This window comes from Oncorhynchus clarkii, chromosome 10, assembly GCF_045791955.1.
Source record: "Oncorhynchus clarkii lewisi isolate Uvic-CL-2024 chromosome 10, UVic_Ocla_1.0, whole genome shotgun sequence".
NCBI lineage: Eukaryota > Metazoa > Chordata > Actinopteri > Salmoniformes > Salmonidae > Oncorhynchus > Oncorhynchus clarkii.
The window spans coordinates 54,212,046-54,232,704 of NC_092156.1; the positions used below are offsets into that span (position 1 = coordinate 54,212,046).

The 20,659-nt window shown below is 42.0% G+C and overlaps 1 protein-coding gene across 1 annotated transcript; it reads right to left on the reverse strand.

Annotated features, from left to right (window-relative positions):
• Nucleotides 1-544: 544 nt before the first annotated feature.
• On the reverse strand, nt 545-5,031 carry LOC139419662 (secreted frizzled-related protein 2-like). Its single transcript, XM_071169646.1, has 3 exons — nt 4,478-5,031; nt 3,665-3,745; nt 545-3,544 (listed from the first exon to the last, which is right to left on the reverse strand). The coding sequence occupies exons 1-3, from the start codon at nt 4,971-4,973 to the stop codon at nt 3,240-3,242; spliced, it is 882 nt and encodes a 293-aa protein (XP_071025747.1). The 5' UTR covers nt 4,974-5,031; the 3' UTR covers nt 545-3,239.
• Nucleotides 5,032-20,659: the final 15,628 nt, after the last annotated feature.

Below are 20,659 nucleotides of genomic sequence, written 5' to 3' on the forward strand. Positions count from 1 at the left end.
TCCTTTAGGTGCCTTTTCGGCAAACACTAAGCGGGCTGTCGTGCCTTTTACTGAAGAGTGGCTTCCGTCTGGCCTCTCTACCATAAAGGACTGATTAGTGGACTGCTGCAGAGATGGTTGTCCTTCTGGTAGGTTCTTTCATCTCCACAGAGGAACTCTGGAGCTCTTTCAGAGTGACCATTGGGTTCTTGGTCACATCCCTGACCAATGCCCTTCTCCCCCGATTGCTCAGTTTGGCCGGGCGGCCAGCTCTAGGAAGGGTCTTGGTGGTACCAAACTTCTTCCATTTAAGAATGATGGAGGCCATTGCTTTCTTGGGGACCTTCAATGCTGCTGACATTTTTTGATACCCTTCCCCAGATCTGTGCCTCGACACAATCCTGTCTCAGGTGTGTGCTTTTCCAAATCATGTCCAATGAATTCAATTGACCACAGGTGGACTCCAATCAAGTTGTAGCAACATCAAAGATGATCAATGGAAACAGTATGCAGCTAAACTGAATTTGGAGTCTCATAACAAAGGGTCTGAATACTTAAGAAAATAAGGTATTTCTGTTTATTTATAATACATTTGTAAAAATGTCAAACCTGTTTTCGCTTTGTAATTATGGGGTATTGTGTGTAGATTGATGAGGAAAAAATGTATTTAATACATTTTAAAATACGGCTGTAACATAACAAAATGTGGAAATAGTCTAGGTGTCTGAATACTTTCCAAATGCACTTTATATCAATAGGCCTGTTCAATCTTGGCTGATTTAAATTCCAAATTAAATGGAATATTTTTTGCTCATATATATTTTTTAAAAGTTGTTAGGTGTAGGCAGGGCCTTAAGCAAATAGGTCAACTGGAAGATTTGACTAAAAAGTTCATCAGGGTGATTTTTCCACAAATAGACAGGTATTTTCCTTCCATGGTAATAAGATCTATTTTTGCTAACTTTCTGTTAACGTTTATTGTAGTGAGATAATTTCCTTCTTTCGGGATCTGCATGATTGGTCAGTATTTGTATTAAACCATTCCCTTCTCTAAACTGAATACTCATTTCCCTAACTCTTATTAATATGAATTTGATCCCCACATGGGTCACATATTCTGAAAATATGTATATCTGTAAATTGATAGTGGTAACACTAAAATCCCCATAACTGTCACGTTGGCCCTGTTCGTTAATAATTTGTTTGAAAATACATGTAGGTATGCAGTACACGCTGTATTCTTTTGAAATATATCCAGCAGATGGTGCTATTACTCAAGTGAGCTCTTCATTATTGTATATGTTTTACCCTAAGAGATATTTTGGTCAGGGCCTCAGTGCCCAAAGTATTGGTTTGGTCTGTGTCTTGGCTAGTCTATGTGGTCAAGATACAGAACATCACTAGCCCAATTTATACCTGGTGCTCACATGTGGTTGTCGTCTATACTTGGGAATTAAAATGTGTATTTTATCAGTCCACTTTCTCCGCATTGTGGCCAGATTTTTTGATCCCTCTCTCTATGCAAATTATTGGACAGATATGGTTTCAAAATAATATGAATGTATTCATTTTAAGACAATGGTGCCACCCGGAAAATGATGTAAATGTTTTTACAGTCCAGATCTGTCTACACTTGTGAGATATCCAGACACAATGCGTGCTCTGCTACCTCTGCAAGGGGTCAAGAAGATCAGATCACCATGTGTTTTTTTGATCATCTACACCTGTCTACAAATGTGGGCACAATCAGGATGTGGACAAAATCAGGACAAAGGACGCATGTTACAGTAGCACCAAATAAATGAAACTGAGTACCATCTCTTGCCCTGGCACCTTGCTTTAAATGGGGAGGCCGTATTGGCATGCTAATGTTTAGGAAGATGGATACTTTAAGAGGATTGGTCTGGGTCTTGTCTTTCCACATTTGAACGGATCTTGTCATAGTGTCAATAAGCTGAATCTAGCTCTGGTTGTCAAGATGTTGGGTCTTGGTCTGGAATGGTTCTGAAGAGGTTGCGTCTGGGTCTCCGGTCTTCACTTCATATCTGTTAATAAACATGCCATTGGTTTGTATTTTAAAAGGTTCCTTGAATTGTTTCCTTTAATTAAAGAGGGACCAAAAGATGCAGTAACCGGTCATTTATAAGAATCACACTTCTCAGATTAATATTATACAAATATATATGTTTAGTGTTGGAATTTTCAAAAACGTATCACCATCTGAATTCACACGCGTCTCGACTTCTGCGGTCTCCCAAAACTATGTACAAGAATACAAGGTTTATCTGATATTTACAGAGTACTATATAAAGCAGTATTTTACACACACACTACAGCTGCATTTTTTTTTTTTTTTGCATTCACCCCAAGAAATGAAAACACAATCGACCACTAATATACAATCCTGATATACTTAGTTAACATACCTAACACACGCTGTCATAGTGAGAATAAATGTCTTAAAAAATTGAAACACAGAAAAGCTTGAAACGGAAGCATATTTCATAATCAATAATTGTGGTGGAAATAGGAACAGTGCAGCATTGAGGCTCATGTACAAAAAGTTGACCGTCCATTGACTGCAGAGGGTCAAATAATTGATCGTCGTCACTGCAATGATATGGGCCTTGCTCTGGCCCGTTGAACTTCCAATGCCAGGGGTACATTGGAAGAAGTATCTAAAAAGGCAGAGAATATAGCCAGCTATCTCTCGTTGCTTGAGAAAAATAATATGTAAAAAAAAGAAAAAGCACATTACATTGCATTTCATTACATACCTTTGTCTCACTATCATCATCTTAAAGAAGACATCTGAACAATATCACACCATGCACACAGAAACCACACACTCTCCTCTCACTTGATGATAAGCCTATGCACTAAAATGTATCCAGCCTCATCATTAAGTCTGGATAAGTGTAGCCTAACAGACGGCATTTAATCATGAAAAAATGACTGGTAACTAAATGATTTTCAATCTTTTCAGAAACACTGAAAAATGCAGACAACATGACATGTGTAGTAAGGCCTGTTTGTCTTTGATTTTACTGTAATGTGTATGTGATTTGCTTTGTCTTAAGGACTATTGATGGCTCAAATGAGATCCTAATAAACCATGAAATTGTTGAAAAGTAGCCTAAACATGGTACTAAGAACAGGACGTTTAACAATACTGACTGAGAACTAGTTGCATCCGGATCAGACCAGATCCGGCTCTTAGGGTTTAGATAAGACTCATCTGGGTCTGAGTCTTGCTTCCCTTAGCACTGCAGCTTGCGGATGCTGCGCGAGATCCTCTTGAACTCACGCTGGCCCCGCTGCCAGCGCTTGAGCGAGGTGATCACCAGGTGGCCATCCATCTTCTGGCCCATGACCAGGTAGGAGGCGTTGATGTCGTTCATCTCGTCGCACACGCACTGCAGGCCATCCTTGAGCCAGAGCACCGTCTTGCGCAGGTCGCGCTCAGTCACGCCGCTCAGCTTGTAGATGGTCTTGCTCTTGGTCTCGGGCACGATCTTGGTGTCGCCGTTCATGTAGGAGATCTCCTTTACCTTGATCTTCAGGGCTACGCAAAGCAGCCAGGGGTGAAAGGAAGAGGTGGAGGTTAAGGTTTGGATTTGTTGGACTTGAACGCGAGTGCTAATAAGCCGACTGTATTTAGTTAGAATTCAGGAATAGGACTTACCGAAGTCATTTTTGCACAGGTTGTCAACTATTTCATTGTCGTTTTCCTCCTTTTCCTTGCAGGCGTCACAAACTCTGGGCACTACAGGAGAAACGAGAGCAGATGTATTATACTCCCACTGTAAATTCAACAGGTGTTCTATCGACTGTAACATAACTCAGCATATTACAGTTTAAATAGTAAAGCTATTCAATGCATTCTTTCTCACATTCCACTGTTGAGGGTGATCTCAGGAGTAACCTGTGGAGTTTACACATCCCCTTATTAAGGGAACAACCCAGTAAAAACAGGTCCTGCCCAAAGGAGATTCCACAAGACTCCCCACTATTACCCTGATGCTCAGGCTTATGAAAATCCAGGGGGGAATGGAGCTCCAGGAACATGGCTATTACGTTTTATTAAATGACTCCGTTACATTACTGCATTAGATCTCATTAGGCTCCTACATCAAATGTATCATTGGCCGTTTCACGTTTAAAGTAGTGTCATGTTATTGTAGGCTAAGACATATTTTATATATTTTGCCTTTACTTTATCAGTATATTTTTGGGGGTGAATGCCAACAGAATGCAGCTGTAGTGTGTGTGTGTGTGTGTGTGTGTGTGTGTGTGTGTGTGTGTGTGTAAAATATTGCTTTATATAGTACTATGTAAATATCAGATAAACCTTGTACTTTTTGTTATGTTTCCATAATAAAGCCGTGTATTTTCTTTTCAGAACTGGAAGTTAAACAGGTTTTACAAAAAATAATCGATTTTGAGGTTTATTCTGTGAAAATTGTAAGTGTCTAGCCGGATTATGCCAATACCTTACCTTCTTTGGTGACTGGCATGAAATGATCGATGCCCGCTGGAGGGATACACAGGTCATTGTCGGGCGGGAAGCGCTCGCAGTCAAGCATATCTGGCCACGGGAACCCGAACGCGGACATCACCGGTGCGCAACCGTGTTTGACGCTCTCACACAACGACCTGCACGGCTGGATAGGCTCGTCCATATCGTCCAGACAGACCGGTGCAAAGAGAGAGCAAAGAAACTTCCTCGTGTCGGGGTGACACTGCTTCTGGACCAGTGGAATCCACGAAGAGGCTTGCTGCAAAACCTCGTTCATTGTCTCGTGCCCGAGAAGGTTCGGGAGGCGCATCTCGGTGTATTCGATGTCATGGCACAGGAGAAGATTGGCCGGGATGGGTTTGCAGTTATTCTTTTTGTAGAATAACTCGGGTTGACCGAAATTGTATAATCCGTGGATTGCCATGCACGCAGGTAATGTTATCGCCCATATTATGGACAGAATGTTGTTATTCATAGTTGTTAGCTAAATAGTTGTTTTTTTGTTAATCGAAACGGCGAGCTGCAATGCCTTCATCCAGGTGTTCTTCAGCATCAGTAGAGGACCACTGACAATGTTCTGAATATGTAGTAGTTTAACATGGGGTGTTCTTGTGGGCATGTTTGGGAGGAGTCAAGGGCGCGAAGTAATCTCATCCATTGGTCCAGTTTCACTCCTCGGTGTCAGGTAAACATTCGACTGGCAGTGCACTGGGATATTTTCTAATGTACAATGTTCTTCATTTCTTATATTAGCAAAATATACTCTACATGGTAAGTTATTTCACTACCAAGCACACCTATTTGCAATTGAAGCCAGCAGAATGGGAGAAATACCTCACACACGCTACAAAACGATGTCTTGCACTTTTCTTTACTAGGTAGAGCTATATCACTTAAATTTAGGCTTTCCAGTCTCCTATGCTTTTTTGAGTAAGCTGCCAGAAACAATAGTAATACATTTACTAATTAAAACCCATAAGCTACAGCTTGTCTTTAGGGAGTAAGTATGGAGTTAGCAGAGCTATATTGAAAGTGCCACAATTCAATTCATCCATGTGTTAATTTATCATCATTACCAGGGTTTAAACCTTCTGGCCCATTCCTCAGGTTTATACACCACATGGTGAAATATAGTCCAGTGAGAGAACCAGAGCCTGGCGCATTGGACCCAGGGGTGAAACTTCATCTCCCCCCTTGGCTGCAGCTCTAGTCTGGCTCCCATCCCACTCAACACCCCCTGGACTGGAGTCTGGTCTGCAGACAGCCAAATGGTTCTTCTCAGCCTTGACATCCTGCCCTACTTTCTCCTTGGGGGGGGGGGGGGGAGAAAGAAAAGGATGGTGAGAGCTTTATCTTAAAGGTTGATGTTGTTCATGCTCGCAGGAGTCTTTGCTCCGACAAGTATAGCTAGATCAATGGGTAAAAAGGGAGCGCTGGAGTTGACGTGATCAGCCTCCATTTCCTTACTAGAAAGTTAGTACTCTGAGAAGAATGTTGATTTTCAGCCACACACAATAAGAACATAAGGAAGCATGTGCATTGCATTGTTCTATGGAATTTGACATTTTATAAAAAGCAACAAAAATGTGTTCATGCTTGTTAAAGATGGCCTCAAATTTTGTATAATTTCAGCCAGTAGTTTTGAAAATGATGGTCACGGGCAAAAACTGGTCCCCATTTTTTGTGTTACGTCATCCATTTCGTGTGATACCTTATGGATTTTGCAATTTGTATGATGTCATACGAATTTTGCAATTCGGGTGATATGTTAAAGATGCACTCAGGGATCTTAAGCACCAGGAATTGTAACAGATTGCACAAATTGGATTTGTAACTTCCCTTCTACTATGTCCCACAAATATGTTATTGCCTTGTAGTTGACATGTTACCTACCATGACAATAATGTACACAACCTATGTGCAAGTACTATATGGGTTTTTACTATAGAAACAAATTATACTGCATTGAAAAAAGAATCAGAGGGAAGAATGTGATATTGCAATGGTGCGATATAGCGTCACCCAAAACCGCGATAATAAAATACACAAGGGAAAAAAATTGTAGGAGTAATCTATCAAACGTCCTAAAGCTGTTTTACGAGGCCCATAAAGCCTTTTAGCCGTGTGCCATCCATGACAAACAAGCCATGAACTGACCCCCCTCCCCTCACCACCTTTTGATAGAAAAACCAATGAACATGATTCCTCGCTAAAGATTTCTTCTGGGACAGGAAGTGCAATATGTATTTTTGCTGTGGTCTCGCAATCTCGACTTCACTTCTCGAGACCCCCTTCCAGCACCACTCAGCAGCAGATCTGGGTTCAAATCCCACCCACATGGTACAGTGGCACTCCAGTCGGCTCAAGCAAATGCTTATAGTATTCGAAGGAAAACCAGATCTGCGCAGCAGTCGCTTCGTTCGCCTTAGAAGTTGATATAAGTAAATGGCTAAAGAGGGAGGAGAATGGAAGTCAATTGAAAACCAGAGAGTAGTTTACAGTGTCTGAATTAAACCCATCATTAAAGTTTATAGCTTTATGTGTGCCAGTTTTTCAGCGGGAAGGGATAAAGAGGATGGTTCCGTTGGGAAAATGCCTAAAGTTTGGGATTTTTATTCTGTGGTAAAACAAGACAGAACTTATATCTTATAAATGACTAGGAGTGTTTGGCATGAGTAAACTGTCTTTCAGTCCAAATGAATAGCTGAGCATTTTCCCATTCCCTTAAATGAGGTGTTTTATTGTTCGCTAGCCATGATAAAATACTTCTACATTTCTCCTGGCATGAGTCATCATAGAATCATGAGCAGATGGCATACCTTCTACCGAGTCACACATGTCATCTCTTTATATCTTTATAGAGGCTTGTATGGATTTGTAACGAATAATTGTACCTATTACGCCCCCATTTCAGGAAGGCGGATCACCTGGAGCGCATTTTAGAATACATAAACATATACATTCGCTGTCAAAGCAAGGCCATTGTGTGTTGGGACAATGTCAAACTGACTACAGGCACTCCCATTTTAACCATCCTCCAATAACATTTCGACCGCTCCTCGCTGAGTGTCCCCGAGAGTAACTTAGCTACCCCCCCAGTGGTCTGAGGATCAATGGACTCCAGCTTCTGCGGAGACACCTGTGAGGTCGTATTTACTCACTACAGCCCCATTAACCCACTACTGGGCTTCCCTTGAACCTCAGGGTCCCGAGGCTAAAAGCCACGCAGCGAGCCCAGCTATTTAAACACGGTTTAAACCCAAGGTTTGATAGTTCAAGTGACAATCCCCTCTGTTGGGCTACTGGGGTGATCTAAAGGCTACAAACGGGAGCCCGGCTTATACTGGGGAGTCTTTACATCTCGCTACACCCAGGGCCTGTATTCACAAAGCATCTCAGAGTAGGGGTGCTGACCTAGGATTAGGTCCCCCCCTGTCCATATAATCTTATCCATTATGATCGGAAAGGGAAAACTGATTCTAGATCAGTGTACTTTAACTCTAAGAAGCTTTGTGAATACGGGCTCAGAGAATGATTGTGGACACATTCAATGGGAAAGCCAAGGGGCGTAGAATGCGTTGAGGCTTCACAGGCCCACGGGGAGTGGGTAAAATCACTGGGGAGGCCAGAAAAGAAAGCCATATTACAACCTGTATGATAATTGCGTTGTTTTCTCTATAACCTATTAGGTCATATGCCTTGCCACCGTGATATATACTGTAGGCCTAAGGCCGAGACAATAAGAAGATACAGTGGCAGAATACATTCAACCACACCTTTGTTTCATCACAAAACCGGAGAGCAGCATCTGTCCAGTGAAGTCCACGAAGCCTATTGCATGTAACAAACAGTTACATGACCTACAGCATGGTCAAGCAACTTAAATGTTTCCGTCATTTTCTAACTACTATTGATTTCGAACCACGGAGTGTTACCGCAAGTCGCTAAGAAAACACCAGAACCATTTTAACTTCAGGATTAAAATGATTAAATCACCTAATACAGTGATAATTAAAAGATACCAAAAACTGTTTAGTCCAAACAATGCAAGCTAAATATGATGTGGCTTTCCATGGTACTGATGTGTGTGTGTGCGTGCGCTCGCGGGAGAAGAAAAAATGTTGACTCACCCTACTTGCAGAGAAACGCCAATGCAATCCTCTCCTTCATGTTGCCAAAACGGTCTGTGACTTGGTCATACAGTAACGTTACATGCATAGTATTTGTTGTCCTCCTAGGCTACCTGGCTAAAATGCTTGTCGCTAGTCTACATCCTTCATGGATAACAATGTTAACATTACAGGCACAATGTATGAATTTATGGTTGGTTGGATCGCAGTTATATAAATCACTGGCCAGTGCGGAGAATTAATTAAAACCAAATCGTTATCTCCATCCATGGCTAATTTTGGAAAGGGACAATTTTATCTAGCTAGCTACCGGAGGACAACGACACCATGAGATGCAACAATTCATGTTTTTTGACAATTTGCTTTTGATGTCATTGATGTGAAGCCAAATCCAAACTGTCTTCCCTTAAAACTTTTTTTTGGTCCGCTTAGACCATTCACAGTTGAGCTCGCTCAGCCAATCAACATTGAGCTAAACTATAATTTTACTTTAATTATCAAGGGAGACCAAATGCTCTCTGGCTTCCCTTGCGTTCAATTCTACGGACAGCAACAATGTCATACTCTTTTTGACCAGACAGCATAAGATAGATGGGCTAGACATACAGAGACAGAGGGGTGCTGTTTCCTGGGAATTTAAGGAAAATTGTGAAACACAGAGACACGAAAGATATATACAATAATGTGTGTTTCCTTTTTTCCTGGTCAATTCTTTTGGGAAGCCTGGCTTCCCTTACCACCTATGAATACACGCCACTGTGCACAGACCACCACACACTGCCTGTACATCACCCTAAACCTCATCAAAAGCACCAGAGACAAAGCCCATGTCAGATTAAAATGACCTAGGCGAAAGGAAAAGCACATTGTGGTTGGGTTCAGCCTAGCAGTTAAGAGTGTTGGGCCAGTAATCGAAATGTCTCTGATTTGAATCCCCCAGCCGACTAGGTGAAAAAACTGTGGATGTCCTCTGCACTTAACCCTAATTGTTCTGGATAAGAGCGTCTGCTCTTACATTTTACTAAAATGTAAAAAGCCTCAAGTAAAAGAGAAGTCATTTTTCAAGAGAGCTTTTTAAAAGATTCTTAGTGTGATCCCCACACCTCCAACCACAACTGTCGGGCTCCCCTGTGCCAAGTAGATTGTGTCACCGACATTGCAATGTTCCACAAAACCCCAGAATTGCTATTCGCACCACAAGTGTCATGTAAAGCGGTGTACCCTGCAACCAAGAACCCCAAACAGCATAACGGTGTCATACAAATCAGCACAATCTGTGTTGGCCCATATTTGTCCTCCATAGCCAAGGGAGATGCTCCCTAACAAAGCATAGATCTCAGGTCAGTCTGGAGTTTGACAACTTTATGGTTAGAGGTTATAGTCAGGAATAGGGAAGCTGCTCCTAGACCTGAGCTTAAAAGGGGCCACATCTCCCCAGAACAAGTACCAGCAGGTTCTCATTACGACGCTGTGTCAAAATGAGACGCAGCTTTGTTGGAGCGACTCGCTCATCTGTAGGCTGGAAAACCCTACCTTCCTCTCTTTTTACATTTTTTATTGAGAATCGCAGGCCGGACTACTGTCACAAGCCATTAGTGAGGGAATGTTTCCTCGGGTTCAAGAGAAACCCAAACCCCACTGGAAGCCTTTGAGGAATCAATTCATCGAGCGTCAATAAAGTTCCTTGCGGTGTGAAGGGGGCTTGGACCATCGGGCCCGCTCGAATGTAAAACTAGAGTTCTCTTTCATGTTTTTACATCAAAGTCGCTATTCCTTGATCGGAAAGCTTTTTTTTCCCCGTCTGCACTTTACGCCAACATTAAAAAAAAATATTTTAAAAAGTTTGCCATTTGGGAAGGAGTTCACTAGTCAGGACTATGTTTACTATAATTTGGTTGTTAGTGACATATTTCTAATTATAGTAGCTGGGATTAGTGTCAGTGAAACAAATGTAAGCCAATCTCTTTCATCATTATGGTACGACATTCTATTGTAATCACGGTTCCAAAAGAATTGTTGAATGGCTTTCGAGAAGGGCTTTTTAGAAAGGTGGAAGTTTTGACAAAGACTTCATGTTCAAAGATACTGGTTAAACAATGAGGTTTCAAAAAGGTGTGATATATTGTGAATATATCACATCTAAATAAAGGGTGTTGTTAAAAGCTGATTGACGTTTAAAATTCAGCAGTTACAAATGCTTGTCATTAAAGCGGCAGTTCAAGCAAGTTGTCACCACACCACTGTTTTGCTAAAGAGCTGAAGGATGTGGCTCGAGAAATGATCCATGGAGGTCTATGGATGAAAAGAATGACCATCCATGAAATCAAAATGATAGTTTCAACTATGTTTTAAGGTTATACAATGTTTGTAAACAATGCATTTGTAAACAATGTATTAAAACAATCTTATATTATGGGTTCTGATGGAGTAAGACTGTTGAACGTAGCTCATGAGGCATTTCCAAGTTATTTTCTTAATTTTTATTTTTAATTTTTAAATGGGTACATACTGTATCATACATTTAAAAGTAAATAAAAAACAATCCTTTAAGCACTAAGTTTCTCAGGTCTGACCAATCAGATCAGCTATGAAAAAGATCTGATCTGATTGGCCAGAAGACCAATTAGTGTAAGAAATACCAGCAGCCATAGTGGTCAGCAAGTGCCAATCTATCATAGATAGATCATACACTGCCGATCGAAGATACATTATAGATCCACAGTGTACTGTATGGACATGATTTATGGTCTGAGTGACAGTTAGACCGATGCTTCGTGAGATCAACAAGGCTGTTCCACTAGAACCTCTACTCTGTACTTATCACGTAGGGACCCCCAACAGAGAATCAACGTATAGTCCAGGAAATGAACTGAAGTCCACATGGACCACACGTACTAATGAGCTTATTAGCGGTAATCCCTCTGCATACTTTGACATCTAAAATGTATTAATCTCATTAAAGTTCCAGAGAGTCATATAGATAATGCTTGCTGAGTGTAATTCATGAAATGCCCCCATTAGAGAGGTAAAATTGTTTCAGTATGGCGGTTCAGGCAGCTGTGACACAGTCAACTCTCAGGCTAAGGGGGGGGGGGGGTAATAATCAAATGAACACTAGCCAAGAACTATGGCCTTGTCCAGCTTCTACTTCAACTAGATCTACACATCTGTACAATGCTCAACTTCAACAATATCTACATAAACTCAGCAGCAACAAAGAAAGAAATGTCCTCTCACTGTCAACTGAGGATATTTTCAGCAAACTTAACATGTGTAAATATTTGTATGAACATAAGATTCAACAACAGACAGCAACTGAATAAGTTCCACAGACATGTGACAAACAGAAATGTAATAATGTGTCCCTGGTCAAAGGGGGAGGGTATCTGGTGTGGCCACCAGGTGCATTAAGTACTGCAGTGCATCTCCTCCTCAAGGACTGCACCAGATTTGCCAGTTCTTGCTGTGAGATGTTACCCCACTCTTCCACTAAGGCACCTGCAAGTTCCCGGACATTTCTGGCGGGAATGGCCCTAGGCCTCACCCTCCGATCCAACAGGTCCCAGACATGCTCAATGGGATTGAGATCCGGGCTCTTCGCTGGTCATGGAAGAACACTGAAATTCCTGTCTTGCAGGAAATCACGTACAGAACGAGAAGTATGGCTGGTGGCATTGTCATGCTGGAGGGTAATGTCAGGATGAGCCTGCTGGAAGGGTACCACATGAGGGAGGAGGATGTCTTCCCTGTAACGCACAGTGTTGAGATTGCCTGTAATGACAACAAGCTCAGTCCGATGATGCTGTGACACAACAGCCCCAGACCATGACGGACCCTCCACCTCCAAATCGATCGCACTCCAGAGTACAGGCCTCGGTGTAACGTTCATTCCTACGACGATAAACGCGAATCCGACCATCACCCCTGGTGGGACAAAACCGTGACTCGTCAGTGAAGAGCACTTTTTGCCAGGCCTGTCTGGTCCAGAAACGGTGGGTTTGTGCCCATAGGTGACGTTGTTGCCGGTGATGTCTGGTGAGGACCTGCCTTACAACAGGCCTACAAGCCCTCAGTCCAGCCTCTCTCAGCCTATTGCGGACAGTCTGAGCACTGATGGAGGGATTGTGCGTTCCTGGTGTAACTCAAAACCTGTCCCGCAGGTGTGATGTTCAGATGTACCAATCCTGTGCAGGTGTTGTTGCACGTGGTCTGCCACTGCGAGGACGATCAGCTGTCCGTCCTGTCTCCCTGTAGCGCTGTCTTAGGCGTCTCACAGTACGGACATTGCAATTTATTGCCCTGGCCACATCTGTAGTCCTCATGCCTCTTTGCAGAATGCCTAAGGCACGTTCATGCTGATGAGCAGGGACCCTGGGCATCTTTCTTTTGGTGTTTTTCAGAGTCAGTAGAAAGGCCTTTTTAGTGTCCTAAGTTTTCATAACTATGACCTTAATTGCCTACAGTCTGTAAGCTGTTAGTGTCAACCACCGTTCCACAGGTGCATGTTCATTAATTGTTTATGGTTCATTGAACAAGCATGGGAAACAAGTTTAAACCCTTTACAATGGAGGATCTGTGAAGTTATTTGGATTTTTACTAATTATCTTTGAAAGTCAGGGTCCTGAAAAAGGGCCGTTTCTTTTTTTGCTGAGTTTATATACACTGACTATACCAACCATTAGGAACACCTTCCTAATATTGAGTTCCACAGGGATGCTGGCCCATGTTGACTCCAATGTTCCCCACAGTTGTGTCAAGTTCGCTGGATGTCCTTTGTGTGGTTGACCATTCTTGATACACACGGTCAACTGTTGTATGTGTGCCTCTGAATGGCACACATACAATCCATGTCTGACTTGTCAAGGCTTGTTAAAAATCCTTATTTAAGCTGTCTCCTCCCCTCCACACTGATTTGAAGTGAATTTAGCAAGTGACATTAATAAGGGATCGTGGCTTTTACCTGGTCAGTCTATGTCATGGAAATGTTTTAATGTTTAAACATTATGTTACTACTTCAACTACTACTTTACTACTTCAACTGAACAGGCACAATGTCTACATGAATGACTGTGTTAGTACACATGAGGTCTTCCCCTTTCAGACGAGCTGGAAAAGTGTTTTTGTGTTGGGATCAAATAAAACGTAGGTGTTGGGCGCTACACATTTTTGGCAGATGAGTAACTCGCCAGCGAGGCACGTTGGGACACACAGATAAAAGTCAACCATTATGACTACCATTGAAATGGTCATAAATGTTCTGCGTTGGTAAATTTAACAAACACATTTTGTGGTTTTGAAATTCAAACCACATGCTTTTGCTGACTAGCCTTACGGTCATGTGATGATTATATTTCTGGGAACGACCTTGGCACGCTTTAATGTTCGACCGAAAGGGAGGGGTACGTTTTTTAAATAAAAAAAAGTCAACAGCTTGCCGTTTGAAAAGGTCAGAAAAGCGTCAGAACATAAAGTGCAGCGCGTAAAATATTGAGCCGAACAGGTTTACTCTCACAGGATGTCCGCGACCCACGACAAGCGGATGCTTCGGAATGGCCCTGCTCTTTGACCTCTGACCGACACTGGAGCTGGAAGACTCACACTGTGAGGGGCTTAGAGGGACTTTTTACGACGCACACCAAAGCAACGAGCAGCCCTGGGGTTACTGCACTGTCTCTGGATGACCCAGACCTGATCTCCATCTCATACGGAGAAGGGCACCACCATCCCGTTCTTGCCACCCCCTCCCCCCCAGACCCCCTCCCTGACTGAGACGCATTCCATCCCAATAGGCGTTTACTTAAGTCAGTCCTTGTGGAAAAAGAGAGGGGGCTACTGACCTACCGCTCTAAATCGTTATTAGGAAGGCTTGGAAAAACACAGATGAGACGTTAACCAATTATACAAAATGGCGAGGCTGCCGGATGTCCATTATGGCCAACTGTAAAAATTGTCTCAAAGGTGGGGTCATTTCCTGACATTTCTCTCATGTTTATGCCCTTGGAAACCAACTATTAACTTTTTAAATTAGTGGCACTTTCAGTTGATGTACATAGTTAGCATAGGTCTGTGCTGATTTTTTGTTGTTGAAAGATGGGTACGAGACTAGCTGTAAAATTAGAGGCCTATCAGTTGATATGTAGTCTGTGTACTGTATTTTGGACAACCTGTTGGCTTGACGAAGCCAAGGAGTCTGTATAAGAGCTCCATAAGGGAAAGGGTCTGAGTTTAGCTCCATCTGTAAAATGCTGGAACAAAAAGAAAGGTAGCTTAAGAGGTTCATAAAGAGATTGCATTTGGTATCTAATTAACTGACTCAAAAAAGTTAGAAATCATGCCCAGGTCGGCAAGGAGCACCAACATTTATCAAACTTCAAGACCTCAGGTACGTTCTGACGTGTACAGTGTACCTTTTTGGCCTGAAGCTGTTAGAGACGCGATATCACTCTGTTTACTTAGCTAGACTTGTTTTCGAGTGTCCATTGCCGTTTTTTCAGCTAGATGTTTTATTGATACCAATGACCCAGGCTCTATCAATGATTAAGCGTTGTAGAGGGATGAGACTAAATCCCAAATACTCCCCCAAAACAAAAATACTTCTTAGCTCATAAAACAAGTCAGGATGTTTTTCCAGGCAGCGTAAATATGGACCATAAAGTATTTATTTAAAAGCAAGTGCTACAAGACGAACACCGGTAGTCTCAGTGACATGAACAAATGACTGCTCTTGCACACCAGTCATGGATCATTTGACAGTTTCCACAAACCCTCATCACCCCCTCTTCATTTTTGCCAACATGACTGTGGGTGTTTTCAGTGACCTGGAGTGACCCCGGAATACCAGATGCAGACTTGTGTAAATAACGCTCCGGCATTCCCACTCGGAAAGTCGCAGCCACGGCGACAAGGCCGGAATTCGTTTACAGGGATCAGCTGAGACCCATTAGGTTTCACTTGAGCAGAAACAGACGTGAGAGCAACCGTCGCAGAACCTCTCCATCATATCACAAACAAACCCCCGCCAGCCCGTAAATGTGAGACGTGAAAAGTGACCTGTAGTCCGTCTCTGAAGTCACTATCAAAATATAATTATCCAAAAGGAGCACTACAGTAGGCCTACAAACTAACATTTATTTTCGCTAGGTAATTATTTGTATTTGTTTTTATTGCAGATGTATTTTGCGATAAGGTCTTGTTTCCATTTCTGTCTGTTTGAAATGGTTTTGGATTTTCCAGATTTTGTTGCATTAATCAGTGATGAGACTACTCTAGTTGTAAGCAGTTAATTGAAGGTAATTTCATTGAAATGCCATTGATTGTTATGAGGCAGATTGTGTTGAGGTATGAGGTATGTAAACAGAGCATACAGTATAACACAGATTTCTTGGAAACATGGAAATAGTAGGAACGCAAACCACCCGATAAGAATCTGAGAAACAAGCGAAGATGTGATTGCAGCAAATCAAATGAATAATTTCTGAATATTTAATCTAACATGGATTTAGTTACATATAGTACATGAGGGTATTGACGTGAACCTGTGTGTGTATGTATTCACGAATACTATCGCTACGTGCTCAAATAGTCACAACAAGAGATCAAGGGAAAGGGTCCATTTCCATTTAGAATCCATGTTTCAAATGGGACAATCGGGTGTTGCAGTCTAACATGACAAAAGGTTGCACCAGAATGTCCATGTCAAAATGTCCTTTAACTCTTATGTAACCTTATTAAGGGGAATTTAATTATGAGGGTAATATCCACTTGTTGTTGCCCATTTGCTAACGGAACCGCACTATGCAGTCAGTGTGCGTTCATCACCAGTACCATGCTCTGGTGCGTTGATGTTTTTCGACCAAGATGTCCAATTATTTTGACAATGCTTGATGGATGACTGTGTGCAACCACTTCAAATAAGTCCTAGAGCATGTAGAAACCAATGCGATCATTCCCTTGGCGAGTTGGATCATCTCATTTGAGGAACGTACTGTCCTTTTCCCTCACAGAACTGGACCATTTTTGACCACAAGAATGAATTAGCTAAACATTTTGGAAAGATGCATTTTCATGGGATCGCATGTACTGTTTTGCAGTAAAGGTTGGGCGTTCCTAATGTCAGAATACGGTCTATATTGAAAGGGAGTTGCTTTATATTGAAGAGATCTTTCCATAGTGCAGCTTGCTTAGGCTTTTTAACCATGGCTAAAAGTGGTTTCCCCTGCCATTTTTTACTGTGTTTTTAAAATTCCAATGGCAAAAGTAGCAGTTTTATAATACACTTTACCATCCAAGTTTACACTTTTTAATAGAGCCAGGCAAAACGTACCTTTATCCAAATGCCTGAGTATTTCATTAGGAACAAATAGAAATGGATTTAAAAAGACCCTGTGTCTTCATGTCTGCAAGACTTACTTTTAATGCAAACTTGGGGAATGAATGATTATTCATTATTTAGCACCTATGGACCAAAGCAAGGCGCGACATTAAAGGATAAAGAAGGTCTTTGTCTCACCCGGCATGGGATACATTGACATTTGAAACATTCGATATTGTTCCAAAGGAGATTACCATCCTCCTGGTCCACAGTACAATAACAACGTTTGATATAGAGTTGTAATACATCATTGATTTCAACTCCAATTGACTACATGAAGACATTTTTGTACCTCTCAAAGTCAGTGGAGAACATCGTCTGCAGATAAACCACAAAAATGAATTCCACTTGCTTTCTAGTATAAAGATAGCATAGACCTTTAGGTGAATAGCCCAAATTCCTACCCTTAATACATCGCACAGCTTCTTTGCATTGACTTACAGTACAGAACATTTTATTTTACCTTCATCCACCGTGCCAAGAGGAGGGTGTGCCAACTTGGAATTGTGCTTGGATGGAACAAGCCCAAGGCACTGCACATTATACCTGCAGAGTCCTGCTGGGAGCAGCAGAAAGAGACCAGGCATTAGCCTTAACCTATTTGGGAGACACGCCGCTGCACATGAACTAAATGATGGCCTCCTGTAAACGCTGAAGGCATTTCCAAAACCTTGACGAGACGACCTCCAAAGTCCCTACGAGCTAATTGTTTGATATTTTGGTCGTGTTTTTAAAAGAGGTAGGATGGTAGCTATGCTTCTCTAAACAACAATTAAGTACTGTTTGCTTGCATTTACCATTTTATTTTCGACAATAAATGAAATCCAATTAAGTTGACTTTGTTTGTCTAATTACGATGTTTGGTTAGTTGGTCATCAACCCTGATTCTGTAGTGCAGGCTTTTGTTAAAAACAAGAACACACTTGAAATAGAACAACATCAAGGTTAGTGTAAAGGTCAAGGTTGTGTAACCTTTATTTAACTAATCAAGTCAGTTAAGATCTAATTCTTATTTACAATGACGGCCAACCCTGGCCAAACCCGGGGTAGGCCCACACAAAAACCTGCACCGGGGTTGGTAATCACTAGTCAAGGCAAGCAGCACCATTGTGATCAGTGTTCACTAGGCTGTGGTAGGCCCGCTTCTGTCCAACTGGTGTTCAAACAAACCGTATGACTATGATCAGAACATTGGACTTATATTCAAATCCAAGGAATTACTGTGCAATACATGGACATCATAATCATGTTTAGATCACGATGGCCCCAACCAAACACTTTCCCTGACACTATCCTTCAGTAGACCCTAGTTGCCCTCTCAAGATGACATAACAATTTTACAGAAAGCTCTGGACGCATGTTGTTATCTTAATCCATTCCATGTTCACGACGGTGTCTGAATTTTAGGGCTGCTCAAAATCGAAAATAACAAGTGACAAACTTACTCAGTCTCAAGACAATGGGGCTTTCTTCCATTCGCCTTATTCTCAAAGGGAGAATTATGATCTGTTGCGCAAAGCACGCCTCAGTCGCACTCCAATGGAAAGTATCTCTGTTCGTAAACAATATATTAAAGAACGAGTGGACATAGTTCAGCAGAAACCCGATCTCGCTGCTAGCGAGGCAGGAATCTTGAGGTATCGTTTGTATTTCTGTAGATGGTGTGGCGAGGGAACATGCAAAAACAAAAAAAGCCATGGTTCACTTTGGGTCTCTCGTCTTAGGGGGAGAACACTTATGGTCTTTAAAGATTCCATTCTCTCCTAATCTCATTGATATCTCAACCACTCATTGTCAATTTAGAGTGGAAGTGATACAGTATTGTGAGTATGTGAGAAAGGTGAGTAACAGTACATCAAATACTTTTACAAATCAATACTTTATAAGAGGAAGTTCACGTCAGGGGAAGTAGACGAGGGAATACTTTCTTCTGGTCCTTTGAAAAACTTTTGTTTACAGGCAACTGTTATTAGTAGCTACTATCACTCTGTAGCTAAAGCTGAAAAATTAGTAAAGAATACTTATCGGTCAAATGCTAATTACATAAGTGCTCTGTTTGTTACAGAGTCATTGTCACAAGAGGCTTCCCAAACAGCTCGCAACTGGTTCTATCAAAACACAATTAGCGCCCACAAACATTGTAGCTAGCTCATTGTAACAATAGCACATACAATAGCACACACTTTTCTACTCTTTAACAGCCTTGTCTGAGGGCCAAACTGGGGCCTCAAAGAAAGTATATGCTACATTTGCATTGGTAAAGCACCCAGGTCTTGTGCATTTGATGCCTGCAGATACTCTAAGAGAAAGAGAGAACAGTGAAAGAGTGAAATGAGTGCCACATGAAGCTAAAGCTAGCTACACTCTCAGCCCCATTATAAGCCACTCTTCAGGCCTGTGAAGCCCCAACACTCTCTCTCCCCTCCTCCCCCTCTCTCCTTCTTCCTCTACCCACATCTGGGTCGGCGGCCCTAATTGTTTGATACCTCTCTCCCGCCAACCTCCCAGTGCAGCCAAAGCACTAATAGGCCCTTCAAAGACCGCAGAGGCCTCAGAGTCTCGTTAGCATGGTCTAACCAATGGGAAATTTCATTGGTCAGCGGTTCTGAACTCGTGCCGCTCGCCACCTGGGTTTTTTCCATCACTGGCACGGGGGTGTGGTGTGTGTCGAGGAGGGGTGGATTGGGAAAGGCAAGCTGTCGAATGTATGAGAACGGTTCTGGGAACGACCACTCACTGCATAGGTCCTATGCTCAGATATGTGTGTGTGTGTGTGTGTGTGTGTGTGTTGGGGGGGGGTTAAGAAGGTCTGTAGTGACGCCTTTGTACACACACTTCCTTTTCATTCTGTCATTTGTTAGTATTGTGGAGAAACTACAATGTTGTTGATTCATCCTCAGTTTTCTTATCACCATTGGCCTCACTGTGAAATCCTTAAGCGGATTCCTTCCTCTCTGGCAACTGAATAAGGGATATTCAATGTCTTTGAGTTTTTTAACCACCTACCAATAGGTGCCCTTTGCGAACCATTGGAAAACCTCCCTGGTCTTGGTGGTCGAATCTGTGCTTGAAATTCACTACTCGATTGAGGGACCTTACATGCACTGCATGTGTGGGGTACAGAGATGAGGTAGTTATTTAAAAATCATGTTAAACACTATTATTGCACACAGTGTCCATGCAACTTATGTGACTTGTTAAGCACATTTTTACTCCTGAACTTATTTAGGCTTGCCATAACAAGACATTTCAGCTTTTGTAAACTTTTCTAAGAAACATAATTCCACTTTGACATTATGGGGTATTGTGTGTACTGTAGATCAGTGGCCCAAAATCTCAATATAATCCATTTTAAACTCAGGCTGTAATAACAAAATGTGGAAAAAGTCAAGGGTTGTGAATACTTTCTGAAGACACTGTACAGTGCAGAGCACTGACCTTATACTTTTGCTACGTACTGCACCATCAGACAACCATTAAATCGACTCAACTAGACTGTCAACCATAGTCAGAGAGCAGCGTAATTTAGCTACACTAGACATGAATAAACAGTGGTCTCTCTACTATAGCTTGATAGATTGATGGCTCACGTCTGTTGCTTCGTAGCAAAGAGTGGGGTTGGAAAAACCTGACCCCAAGATGTTTGATCTCCGTGGACCT